Genomic DNA, 13,454 nt, shown 5'->3' with positions numbered 1-13,454 from the left:
GATAACACAAATTTAGTCTCACTTAGAACTAAAGTCACTTATGATGATATCCATTCATGACTATCTCAGTTTGGGAAATCTCAACTTCCAGAAGATGCTCCTTGAACCAATGGGAGACTATGTGACGCTAGGTTGCAGCGGACTTACCAGGTAAAATTCATTATTTACATGGTTCACGAGCATGCGCACATTACCAAGACCAATGGATTTTACTGTGTAAGTCTACTGCCACCAAGCTTCCTGAAAGTCTTCCAAAAGAATCACCTTATGTGTAAAAAGCTTTTGGAATTATACTCATGCATTAGGATTTGGACAATGGTTCATAGTATAATAGTTTTTAAACGTTGTGTTGACATAAGGATTGCAAAACTGTCATTAAAAGGGAATGAGTCAGAGACTTGTAAGATGTAAGATTCTTGTTAAGAGCAATTTTATCAAAAGACTTTACCTGCAACAATCGTTAGAGTAAAACTGCAGGTATTGATGTTGCTGGAAGCATCTCCGTATGTGTACATTATTGTGGTTTCACCAACAGGGAAAAAGTCGTTAGGATTGTGCGTGCTTGATACGTAAAAGAAGCTTCCAGAGTTATCAGTTACTGTTGGTAGAGCCCATGACTCTTGCTTGCCAGAACTACCAATTGGAACCTCAGAACTAAAGTCAGCTGGACAAGTTACTACTGGTGGTGTTGAATCCAATGAATCTGAGAAAAAATAGGAGGGTCAAGCAAAGACTGGTTATCTCGGTAAGATAAAAAAAAGTAGTGTCACACTTTTATTTTAAACCGAAAGACTCACTGGTTAATCTGGGTAAGCAAATTGCACAAAGACATTCCAATTATTGCAATGATCAAAATGATAACACAAATTTAGTCTCACTCCATACCTGCAGAAAACATAATAAAAGTTTTGACTTTCTTAAACATGGGTGTAATTTTTCTTGAAATACTGTTGCTTGATTTGGTTCCCAAAAGGTTGTTTTCAACAAGAATGAAGCTATATTTTGAATGCGATACTACAGTCAAACACGACTTCACTACAGTGTCTATAATATCTTTAAATTGTTTTTTTTTTTTCTTCATCCAAACATTTGAAGGAACACTGGATAGGTCTTGATGTTCATATGGGTCAACCTCCTTAAAGAAGGTTAAAATTATCTTTCTCACCAATTAAATTATTTCAGCCATATGATCACAGTTTGCATGTTTTGTGAATTAGATGACTTACTTTGACAGTTTGTTCCTGTAAAGTCTGCAGTACATGAACAGACATAGCTATTAGTTCCAGGTAAACATGTTGCCCCGTTCAGACATGGGTTTGAAAGACAAGGAGGTGTTGGACTAGCAGCTGGAAAGAAAAAGATCGAATCAAAACTTGAACTATATTGCAGACAATGGCACAAGAAGTTTAGAACTTAAATTACAATTTACCACATATAATGGGCCTAACAGGGTGAATGAAATGATGACTTACTTTGACAGTTTGTTCCTGTAAAGCCTGCAGTACATGAACAGACATAGTTATTGGTGACAGTCAAACATGTTGCCCCGTTCTGACATGGGTTTGAAAGACAAGGAGGTGTTGGACTAGCAGCTGGAAAGAAAAAGATGGAATAAAAACTTGAATGATATTGCAGACAATGGCACAAGAAGTTGAGAACTTAAATTACAATTTACCACATATAATAACAGGGTGAATGAAATGATGACTTACTTTGACAGTTTGTTCCTGTAAAGCCTGCAGTACATGAACAGACATAGCTACTGGTTCCAGTCAAACATGTTGCCCCATTTAGACATGGGTTTGAAAGACAAGGAGGTGTTGGGCTTGTTACTGTAAAGTAATAAAAAACATAACAGTGTCTTAGTGGCATTAAAGTCATACAGACAACAACACAGGACGAAGGTATCAGCTACATGTGTCCTAGATTATAGACTTAAGGAAACAAATGTTTCACTTAGAACTAAAGTCACTTATGATGATATCCATTCATGACTACCTCAGTTTGGGAAATCTCAACTTCCAGAAGATGCTCCTTGAACCAATGGGAGACTATGTGACGCTAGGTTGCAGCGGACTTACCAGGTAAAATTCATTATTTACATGGTTCATGAGCATGCGCACATTACCAAGACCAATGGATTTTACTGTGTAAGTCTACTGCCACCAAACTTCCTGAAAGTCTTCCAAAAGAATCAGCTTAAGTGTAAAAAGCTTTTGGAATTATACTCATGCATTAGGATTTGGACAATGGTTCAATAATAGTATAATAGTTTTTAAACGTTGTGTTGACATAAGGATTGCAAAACTGTCATTAAAAGGGAATGAGTCAGAGACTTGTAAGATGTAAGATTCTTGTTAAGAGCAATTTTATCAAAAGACTTTACCTGCAACAATCGTTAGAGTAAAACTGCAGGTATTGATGTTGCTGGAAGCATCTCCGTATGTGTACATTATTGTGGTTTCACCAACAGGGAAAAAGTCGTTAGGATTGTGCGTGCTTGATACGTAAAAGAAGCTTCCAGAGTTATCAGTTACTGTTGGTAGAGCCCATGACTCTTGCTTGCCAGAACTACCAATTGGAACCTCAGAACTAAAGTCAGCTGGACAAGTTACTACTGGTGGTGTTGAATCCAATGAATCTGAGGCAAAAAAAAAAGTAGTGTCACACATTTATTTTAAACCGAAAGACTCACTGGTTAATCTGGGTAAGCAAATTGCACAAAGACATTCCAATTATTGCAATGATCAAAATGATATCACAAATTTAGTCTCACTCCATACCTGCAGAAAACATAATAAAAGTTTGGACTTTCTTAAACATGGGTGTAATTTTTCTTGAAATACTGTTGCTTGATTTGGTTCCCAAAAGGTTGTTTTTAACAAGAATGAAGCTATATTTTGAATGCGATACTACAGTCAAACACGACTTCACTACAGTGTCTATAATATCTTTAAATTGTTTTTTTTTTGTTCTTCATCCAAACATTTGAAGGAACACTGGATAGGTCTTGATGTTCATATGGGTCAACCTCCTTAAAGAAGGTTAAAATTATCTTTCTCACCAATTAAATTATTTCAGCCATAGGATCACAGTTTGCATGTTTTGTGAATTCGATGACTTACTTTGACAGTTTGTTCCTGTAAAGTCTGCAGTACATGAACAGACATAGCTATTAGTTCCAGGTAAACATGTTGCCCCGTTCAGACATGGGTTTGAAAGACAAGGAGGTGTTGGACTAGCAGCTGGAAAGAAAAAGATCGAATCAAAACTTGAACTATATTGCAGACAATGGCACAAGAAGTTTAGAACTTAAATTACAATTTACCACATATAATGGGCCTAACAGGGTGAATGAAATGATGACTTACTTTGACAGTTTGTTCCTGTAAAGCCTGCAGTACATGAACAGACATAGTTATTGGTGACAGTCAAACATGTTGCCCCGTTCTGACATGGGTTTGAAAGACAAGGAGGTGTTGGACTAGCAGCTGGAAAGAAAAAGATGGAATAAAAACTTGAATGATATTGCAGACAATGCCACAAGAAGTTTAGAACTTAAATTACAATTTACCACATATAATAACAGGCTGAATGAAATGATGACTTACTTTGACAGTTTGTTCCTGTAAAGCCTGCAGTACATGAACAGACATAGCTACTGGTTCCAGTCAAACATGTTGCCCCATTTAGACATGGGTTTGAAAGACAAGGAGGTGTTGGGCTTGTTACTGTAAAGTAATAAAAAAAAACATAACAGTGTCTTAGTGGCATTAAAGTCATACAGACAACAACACAGGACGAAGGTATCAGCTGCATGTGTAGATTATAGACTTGAAGAAACAAATGTTTCACTTAGAACTAAAGTCACTTATGATGATATCCATTCATGACTACCTCAGTTTGGGAAATCTGAACTTCCAGAAGATGCTTCTTGAACCAACGGAAGACTATGCGACTCTAGGTTGTAGCAGACTTACCAGGTAAAATTCATTATTTACATGGTTCATGAGCATACGCACATTACCAAGACCAATGGATTTTACTGTGTAAGTCTACTGCCACCAAGCGTCCTGAAGTCTTCCAAAAGAATCACCTTATGTGTAAAAAGCTTTTGGAATTATACTCATGCCTTAGGATTTGGATAAAGGTTAAATAATAGTATAAGAGTTTTTAAACGTTGTGTTGAGATAAGGATTGCAAAACTGTCATTAAAAAGGAATGAGTCAGAGACTTGTAAGATGTAAGATTCTTGTTAAGAAGCAATTTTATCAAAAGACTTTACCTTCAACAATCGTTAGAGTAAAACTGCAGGTATTGATGTTGTTGGAAGCATCTCTGTATGTGTACATTATTGTGGTTTCACCAACAGGGAAAAAGTCGTTAGGATTGTGCGTGCTTGACACGAAAAAGACGCTTCCAGAGTTGTCAGTTGCTGTTGGTAGAGCCCACGACTCTTGCTTGCCAGAACTACCAATTGGAACATCAGAACTAAAGTCAGCTGAACAAGTTACTACTGGTGGTGTTGAATCCAACGAATCTGAGGCAAAAAAAGTAGTTTCACACATTTATTTTAAATCTAAAGACTCACTGGTTATCTCGGTAAGCAAAGTGCACAAAGACAATCCAATTATTGCAATGATCAAAATGATTACAACAAATTTAGTCTCACTCCATACCTGAAGAAAACATAATAAAAGTTTGGGCTTTCTTAAACATGGGTGTAATTTTTCTTGAAATACTCTTGCTTGGTTTGGTTCCCAAAAGGTTGTTTTCAACGAGAATGAAGCCATATTTTAAATGCGATACTACAGTCAAACACGACTTCACTAGAGTGTCTATAATATCTCTTAATTTTTTTTTCTTAAATGCAACATTTGAAGGAGCACTGGATAGGTCCCGATGTTCATATAGGTCAACCTTCTTAAAGAAGGTTGAAATTGTCTTTCTCACCAATTAAATTATTTCAGCCCAAGGATCACAGTTTGCATGTTTTGTGAATTCGACGACTTACTTTGACAGTTTGTTCCTGTAAAGTCTGCAGTACATGAACAGACATAGCTATTAGTTCCAGTTAAACATGTTGCCCCGTTCAGACATGGGTTTGAAAGACAAGGAGGTGTTGGACTAGCAGCTGGAAAGAAAAAGATGGAATCAAAACTTGAATGACATTGCAGACCATGGCAAAAAAAGTTAGCAACTTAAATTACAATTTACCACATATAATAACAGGGTGAATGAAATGACGACTTACTTTGACAGTTTGTTCCTGTAAAGTCTGCAGTACATGAACAGACATAGCTATTAGTTCCTGGTAAACATGTTGCCCCGTTCAGACATGGGTCTGAAAGACAAGGAGGTGTTGGACTAGCAGCTGGAAAGAAAAAGATGGAATCAAAACTTGAATGATATTGCAGACAATGGCACAAGAAGTTTAGAACTTAAATTACAATTTGCCACATATAATAACAGGATGAATGAAATGATGAGTAACTTTGACAGTTTGTTCCTGTAAAGCCTGCAGTGCATGAACAGACATAGCTACTGGTTCCAGTCAAACATGTTGCCCCGTTCAAACATGGGTTTGAAAGACAAGGAGGTGTTGGGCTTGTTACTGTAAAGTAATAAAAAAAACACGACAGTTTCTTAGTGGCATTAAAGTCAAACAGACAACAACACGGGACGAAGGTATCAGCTACATGTGTCCTAGCTTATAGACTTAAGGAAACAAATGTTTCACTTAGAACTAAAGTCACTTATGATGATATCCATTCACGACTATCTCAGTTTAGGAAATCTCAACTTCCAGAAGGTGCTCCTTGAACCAATGGGAGACTATGTGACTCTAGGTTGCAGCAGACTTTTACCAGGTAAATTTCATTATTTACATGGTTCATGAGCATGCGCACATTACCTAGACCAATGGATTTTACTGTGTAAGTCTACTGCCACCAAGCGTCCTAAAAGTCTTCCAAAAGAATCAGCTTCAGTATAAAAAGCTTTTGAAATTATACTCATGGATTATTATTTGGATAAAGGTTCAATAATAGTATAATAGTGTAGCGTCGACCGTGGGTTGCGTTGTACACAGTTTAATGACACAACTGAAGGTACAATTAACTGCCTTTTCTGTCCGTTTCTTTGGAGGTTTATTCACACACAACAAGTCATAAAATTACACGAAGCAGAAACCCAAGCCAGAGAGCGCCCTCTCCAGCGAGCAGACACGATCGGCTGGTCTGGGCCACTTCCTGCTCCATCCGGCCATCCTTGGAGAAGTGGTCACTCAGTTCCAGAGGAGGTGTTGTCGGGGGCCCTCCAAAACGATCATCGCCCCCCTGCTGGTGGTGCTGGCGGTTCCGTGACGATTGTCTGTGTCCGTGTAGTGGGTGTAGAGGCGGGGATCGTTCAATGCTGACAACATCCCCTTCCCTGGATGGCCCGACTTGCATTGGGTTGGATAAAGCGGTTGGAGGAAACTCTGAGCGGTCGCTAACCTCCCCCGCTCCATCGGGTCCTCGTTAACTTATGATGGTCCGGCTGCCATTTGTGTTGATGAAGTGGTTGGAGGATGCTCCGAGCGGTCACAAACCTCCTCCCGCTCCATTGGCTCCTCGTTCATCTCTCCTAGTCCAGTTGCCGTTTGTTCTGATGAAGCGGTTGGAGGATGCTCCGAGCGGTCACAAACCTCCCCCCCCCCCCGCTTCAATGGCTCATCGTTCATCTCTGTATTACTGATGCTCACTTCCAACCTGCTCCCAATGGCTACTCTCCCCACCAGTCCCGGGCGAAGTGGGCAGTACTGCAAGTGCAAGCGACGAACATCTGGGCGGGAGAAACTCTGGTTGCACATGTCGGGGCACGGGTAGGGTTTCTCTGGGTGGAGTAGCGGACATGCTGTGCGCTGGTTTCTGCTCAAGTTTCTGGCCTTCGAAAATTCCTTCTCGCAATAACGACAGACCATGCAAGTAATTCGTTGTTTCGCCGGTACTTCTTCACTGACTGCACTCTCCAATGGCTCGGATGCAACCTTCACAGAAACATGGTTTGTCCTGGAGTGTACCCTCTTGGTGCGTGTCTGGCTCTGGCCGGGGGGTCTCATGCTGTACAGTCTTTGTGTTTGTCTCGTCTCACAATGTCGTCTCCGCCTAGTGAGTGGGCAATCTCGCTAGAAGTGGCCGGAACCATGGCAACTGAAACACTTCTTGTTCTTCACCGATTGAGGGAGTGGCGGCTGTATCACTGACAGGACATCTCTGGACCCTTGGTTTTCTTTCCTCTGCTGCGCCTGCCAGTCAAGGAATGCCTCCATTTCGGTTGCGAGCGTGATTGCCTCGGTCAGGGATGTCACTTTTTGGGAAAATATGTGTCGTTGGAGTTGCTCGTCCCCCAGTGCATTACGGAACGCATCCACTGCCAAGTCCTCCCGCGCCTGTACGGGAAACTGTGGGTAGCTCTTGGATATCTCTCAGTTATTTTTTTTTTAACTTTTATACTCTCCTGGGCACCCCACTGTTGTTTTTCTTTGTTTTCTTAAATATTTTTAATGTATGTATATGTGCTTGTAAATGTGATTGCCCGAATAAATATTATTATTATTATTATTACCAAGCGTCGAATGGACTGTCCAAAACTGCTTATTGTTTCACCCTGAACTCTGGTGCGCATTGACAATTGGATCCGGTGCAACGCAAGCTTGGCTGTATCCCCAAATCGTTCCTCGAAATACTCTAGGATGGATGAATACACTTTGCGTGCCTCAGGTGTCATGTCGGCAAGTGCCTCAAGTGCAAGGCCTCTCAGGCGTGAAGCCAGGAACATTGCCTTCTCAGTTTCTCTCCACTGGTTGATTGTTGCAACGCTCTCAAAATGAAGAAGATAATCTGCCCATGAGGAGACTCCATCAAATTGGTCCGGGAGCATCAGTGGTATGCGGATCCTGTGGGTGAACTCTGAATTCTCCGGGTGGTGAATGTGTGTCGGACGGTACGGCTCCGAGTGGTTCCGTGCGTCCGAAGGAACCGTGTACACAGCGGGGGGCTGCTCTGGAGTGAGGTATGTCTGAGTTGTGTGATTATTGCATGTCGGACGGTACGACTCCGAGTGGTTCCGTGCGTCCGACGTAAATGTGTTCGCAGCGTGGGGCCGCTCTGTATTGAAATGTGTGTCTGGTGTACGATTGAGAGTCGGACGAGACGGCTCCGAGTGGATCCGTAAGTCCGAAGAAAATGTGTATGCAGCGGTGGGCCGCTCTGAAATGAAATGAATGTCTGATGTATGCATATGTTTCGAACGAGACGGCTCTGAGTGGTTCTGTCCGTCCGACGTGAATGTGTGTGTAGCATGTGTATGTTCTGAATTGAATTGTGTCTTGCCTGATAGCCCTTTAAACATTTCACCTGGTCTGCTGGCTAAGCCTGGATGTGCCCCAAAACTGTCTAAACTCTCGGGTGATAACATTCCTACCCTGTCCTGCTCTGGGATTTCCTCAAATGGTATCAAATTTTCAGCCAGAGGATCACAGTTTGCATGTTTTGTGAATTAGATGACTTACTTTCACAGTTTGTTCCAGTAAAGCCTGTACCGCATGAACAGACATAGCTCGTGGTTCCAGTCAAACGCGTTGCCCCATTCAAACATGGGTTTGAATCACAGGGAGGTGTTGAACTTGCAGCTGGAACCATTTGTTTGTGAAATTGATGGTAAGCATTTTGTGAAATCATCTTTTTTGTGGAGAGCGCAACTTCAGGAAGATTTTTCTTAATTTAAGAATCAGCTAGTATACAAATATTGAGTGGCTCAGAGTGGAATGGGAGGGATATTATCGAAAGGTAAAATTTTGTCTGTTCCATTTCACGAGGCGAATTCGAACAGTCCAAATTTTACCGAAAATCAATGTTCACACAGAAAACTCAAACACTGCGATGATCAGAAGATACTATACTTTATTATGGTATTAACTTTAGTTAAGTCACACCCCAATTTACAAATATAAAAAAATAATTTCTTGACATCGTAGAACTTGTGTGTCGTTTTTTGAGGATCTTATAGAGTTGCAGTGGTCTCAAAACTGTTGGTTTTAAGAAGAATGGATCACAGTTTTGGGAATTAGAAGACTTAGTTTTAGGCTGGCAAATTGACTTACGACTTATGACTTACTTTGACAGTTTGTTCCAGTGAAGCCTGCAGCACATTGACAGACATAGCTATTGGTTCCAGTCAAACATGTTGCCCCATTCAGACATGGGTCTGAAAGACAAGGAGGTGTTGGGCTTGTTGCAGCTGGAAAAAGAATTCGTACATGAAAACAGGTCAGGAATGAAAAGATGACTTACTTTAACAGTTTATTCCAGTAAAGCCTGCATCACAACAGGAAGAATGAAAATTATGACTTACTTTGACAGTTTGTTCCAGTGAAGCCTGCAGCACATTGACAGACATAGCTATTGGTTCCAGTCAAACATGTTGCCCCATTCAGACATGGGTCTGAAAGACAAGGAGGTGTTGGGTTTGTTGCAGCTGGAAAGCAAAAGATAGAAGCAAAACTTGAGTGATGTAATATTGCAAACAATCACAAGAAGTTCAGAAATGAAAAAAAACAAAAAACAATTTGTCATATATAAGAACAGGAGGACAGAAAAGATTACTTACTTTGACAGTTTGTTCCAGTAAAACCTGCAGTGCATGAACAGACATAGCTATTGGTTCCAGTCAAACATGTTGCCCCATTCAGACATGGGTTTGAAAGACATGGTGGTGTTGAACTTGCAGCTGGAAAGCAAAACATAGAAGCAAAACTTGAATGATGTAATATTGCAGACAGTGGAACAGTTAAGAACTGAAAGAAAATTTGAATGATACAACTTTGTAGACAAGGACTCTAGATTAGTTTATAAATTTAGGTTGAGAACTGAAAGAAAAAGAATTCGTACATGAAAACAGGTCAGGAATGAAAAGATGACTTACTTTGACAGTTTATTCCAGTAAAGCCTGCATCACAAACGCAGGTATAGCTATTGGTTCCTGGTAAACATGTTGCCCCATTCTGACATGGGTCTGAAAGACAAGGAGGTGTTGGGCTAGCAGCTGGAAAGCAAAAGATAGAAGCAAAACTTGAGTGATGTAATATTGCAAACAATCACAAGAAGTTCAGAAATGAAAAAAACAAAAAACAATTTGTCATATATAAGAACAGGAGGACAGAAAAGATGACTTACTTTGACAGTTTATTCCAGTAAAGCCTGCATCACAAACGCAGGTATAGCTATTGGTTCCTGGTGAGCAAGTTGCTCCGTTCTGGCATGGGTTTGAAATACAAGGTGTTGGACTTGAAGCTGAAAAGCAAAAGATAGAAGCAAAACTTGAATGCTGCCAGACAATGGCATAAAACATTTAGAACTAATAAAAAAATGTGTCACATATAAAAACAGTCAGTAGTGAAAAGAATACTTACTTTGACAGTTTGTTCCAGTAAAACCTGCAGTGCATGAACAGACATAGCTATTGGTTCCAGTAAAACATGTTGCCCCATTCAGACATGGGTTTGAAAGACATGGAGGTGTTGAACTTGCAGCTGGAAAGCAAAACATAGAAGCAAAACTTGAATTATGTTATTATGCAGTGATGGCACAAGAGCTTTAGAACTGCAAGAATAGAATTCGTACATGAAAACAGGTCAGGAATGAAAAGATGACTTACTTTAACAGTTTATTCCAGTAAAGCCTGCATCACAACAGGAAGAATGAAAATTATGACTTACTTTGACAGTTTGTTCCAGTGAAGCCTGCAGCACATTGACAGACATAGCTATTGGTTCCAGTCAAACATGTTGCCCCATTCAGACATGGGTCTGAAAGACAAGGAGGTGTTGGGTTTGTTGCAGCTGGAAAGCAAAAGATAGAAGCAAAACTTGAGTGATGTAATATTGCAAACAATCACAAGAAGTTCAGAAATGAAAAAAAACAAAAAACAATTTGTCATATATAAGAACAGGAGGACAGAAAAGATTACTTACTTTGACAGTTTGTTCCAGTAAAACCTGCAGTGCATGAACAGACATAGCTATTGGTTCCAGTCAAACATGTTGCCCCATTCAGACATGGGTTTGAAAGACATGGTGGTGTTGAACTTGCAGCTGGAAAGCAAAACATAGAAGCAAAACTTGAATGATGTAATATTGCAGACAGTGGAACAGTTAAGAACTGAAAGAAAATTTGAATGATACAACTTTGCAGACAAGGACTCTAGATTAGTTTATAAATTTAGGTTGAGAACTGAAAGAAAAAGAATTCGTACATGAAAACAGGTCAGGAATGAAAAGATGACTTACTTTGACAGTTTATTCCAGTAAAGCCTGCATCACAAACGCAGGTATAGCTATTGGTTCCTGGTAAACATGTTGCCCCATTCTGACATGGGTCTGAAAGACAAGGAGGTGTTGGGTTTGTTGCAGCTGGAAAGCAAAAGATAGAAGCAAAACTTGAGTGATGTAATATTGCAAACAATCACAAGAAGTTCAGAAATGAAAAAAAAACAAAAAACAATTTGTCATATATAAGAACAGGAGGACAGAAAAGATGACTTACTTTGACAGTTTGTTCCAGTAAAACCTGCAGTGCATGAACAGACATAGCTATTGGTTCCAGTAAAACATGTTGCCCCATTCAGACATGGGTTTGAAAGACATGGAGGTGTTGAACTTGCAGCTGGAAAGCAAAACATAGAAGCAAAACTTGAATTATGTTATTATGCAGTGATGGCACAAGAGCTTTAGAACTGCGAGAAAAAGAATTCGTACATGAAAACAGGTCAGGAATGAAAAGATGACTTACTTTAACAGTTTATTCCAGTAAAGCCTGCATCACAACAGGAAGAATGAAAATTATGACTTACTTTGACAGTTTGTTCCAGTGAAGCCTGCAGCACATTGACAGACATAGCTATTGGTTCCAGTCAAACATGTTGCCCCATTCAGACATGGGTCTGAAAGACAAGGAGGTGTTGGGTTTGTTGCAGCTGGAAAGCAAAAGATAGAAGCAAAACTTGAGTGATGTAATATTGCAAACAATCACAAGAAGTTCAGAAATGAAAAAAAAACAAAAAACAATTTGTCATATATAAGAACAGGAGGACAGAAAAGATTACTTACTTTGACAGTTTGTTCCAGTAAAACCTGCAGTGCATGAACAGACATAGCTATTGGTTCCAGTCAAACATGTTGCCCCATTCAGACATGGGTTTGAAAGACATGGTGGTGTTGAACTTGCAGCTGGAAAGCAAAACATAGAAGCAAAACTTGAATGATGTAATATTGCAGACAGTGGAACAGTTAAGAACTGAAAGAAAATTTGAATGATACAACTTTGCAGACAAGGACTCTAGATTAGTTTATAAATTTAGGTTGAGAACTGAAAGAAAAAGAATTCGTACATGAAAACAGGTCAGGAATGAAAAGATGACTTACTTTGACAGTTTATTCCAGTAAAGCCTGCATCACAAACGCAGGTATAGCTATTGGTTCCTGGTAAACATGTTGCCCCATTCTGACATGGGTCTGAAAGACAAGGAGGTGTTGGGTTTGTTGCAGCTGGAAAGCAAAAGATAGAAGCAAAACTTGAGTGATGTAATATTGCAAACAATCACAAGAAGTTCAGAAATGAAAAAAAAAACAAAAAACAATTTGTCATATATAAGAACAGGAGGACAGAAAAGATGACTTACTTTGACAGTTTGTTCCAGTAAAACCTGCAGTGCATGAACAGACATAGCTATTGGTTCCAGTAAAACATGTTGCCCCATTCAGACATGGGTTTGAAAGACATGGAGGTGTTGAACTTGCAGCTGGAAAGCAAAACATAGAAGCACAACTTGAATGATGTAATATTGCAGACAGTGGAACAGTTAAGAACTGAAAGAAAATTTGAATGATACAACTTTGCAGACAAGGACTCTAGATTAGTTTATAAATTTAGGTTGAGAACTGAAAGAAAAATAATTCGTACATGAAAACAGGTCAGGAATGAAAAGATGACTTATTTGACAGTTTATTCCAGTAAAGCCTGCATCACAAACGCAGGTATAGCTATTGGTTCCTGGTAAACATGTTGCCCCATTCTGACATGGGTTGGAAATGCAAGGGTTTGCTACTGGAGTAACTGGAAAGCAAAACAGAAAAATGTTTTAATCAAAGATACATTTTTCAAAGTCAATGACACTAGATTCACCATAGTTTTCTCATAAATCTAGACCTGAAAGAAAAGTTGTCCATGTGTAAAAAACAAGTCGTACACAAACACCACAATGGGCCTAAAATGGGCTTAAAGATGCTATGTCAGATTTTTGGCCCCAAACATTAACCAATATATTTTTTTGAGTGAATGGTCAGAAACCATGACAAAAATTTAAACGTTTCTTATAAAACACATAAGAATTGGTCACGTGATATATTGTCGGGT

At 39.6% G+C, this 13,454-nt stretch overlaps 1 protein-coding gene across 3 annotated transcripts in view; it reads right to left on the bottom strand.

Annotated features, from left to right (window-relative positions):
• Window positions 1-13,454, bottom strand: part of LOC139938014 (uncharacterized) — a 63,087-nt gene that overhangs the window by 37,179 nt on the left and 12,454 nt on the right. For all 3 annotated transcript variants that reach the window (XM_071933364.1, XM_071933366.1, XM_071933365.1), the window contains exons 4-28: window positions 12,721-12,840; window positions 12,464-12,586; window positions 12,149-12,268; window positions 11,893-12,015; window positions 11,586-11,705; window positions 11,330-11,452; window positions 11,015-11,134; window positions 10,760-10,882; window positions 10,454-10,573; window positions 10,218-10,334; window positions 9,967-10,086; window positions 9,652-9,771; window positions 9,397-9,519; window positions 9,160-9,282; window positions 5,255-5,374; window positions 5,015-5,134; window positions 4,286-4,540; window positions 3,612-3,731; window positions 3,372-3,491; window positions 3,126-3,245; window positions 2,387-2,641; window positions 1,713-1,832; window positions 1,473-1,592; window positions 1,227-1,346; window positions 449-703 (exon numbers count right to left, since the gene is read on the bottom strand). In XM_071933364.1, coding sequence (XP_071789465.1) covers window positions 449-703; window positions 1,227-1,346; window positions 1,473-1,592; window positions 1,713-1,832; window positions 2,387-2,641; window positions 3,126-3,245; window positions 3,372-3,491; window positions 3,612-3,731; window positions 4,286-4,540; window positions 5,015-5,134; window positions 5,255-5,374; window positions 9,160-9,282; window positions 9,397-9,519; window positions 9,652-9,771; window positions 9,967-10,086; window positions 10,218-10,334; window positions 10,454-10,573; window positions 10,760-10,882; window positions 11,015-11,134; window positions 11,330-11,452; window positions 11,586-11,705; window positions 11,893-12,015; window positions 12,149-12,268; window positions 12,464-12,586; window positions 12,721-12,840 — 3,420 coding nt within the window. The remainder of the gene's footprint in view (window positions 1-448; window positions 704-1,226; window positions 1,347-1,472; window positions 1,593-1,712; window positions 1,833-2,386; window positions 2,642-3,125; window positions 3,246-3,371; window positions 3,492-3,611; window positions 3,732-4,285; window positions 4,541-5,014; window positions 5,135-5,254; window positions 5,375-9,159; window positions 9,283-9,396; window positions 9,520-9,651; window positions 9,772-9,966; window positions 10,087-10,217; window positions 10,335-10,453; window positions 10,574-10,759; window positions 10,883-11,014; window positions 11,135-11,329; window positions 11,453-11,585; window positions 11,706-11,892; window positions 12,016-12,148; window positions 12,269-12,463; window positions 12,587-12,720; window positions 12,841-13,454) is intronic.

This window comes from Asterias amurensis, chromosome 6 (assembly GCF_032118995.1).
Source record: "Asterias amurensis chromosome 6, ASM3211899v1".
Taxonomy (NCBI): Eukaryota; Metazoa; Echinodermata; class Asteroidea; order Forcipulatida; family Asteriidae; genus Asterias; species Asterias amurensis.
This window is presented reverse-complemented; position numbering and strand designations above follow the sequence as displayed.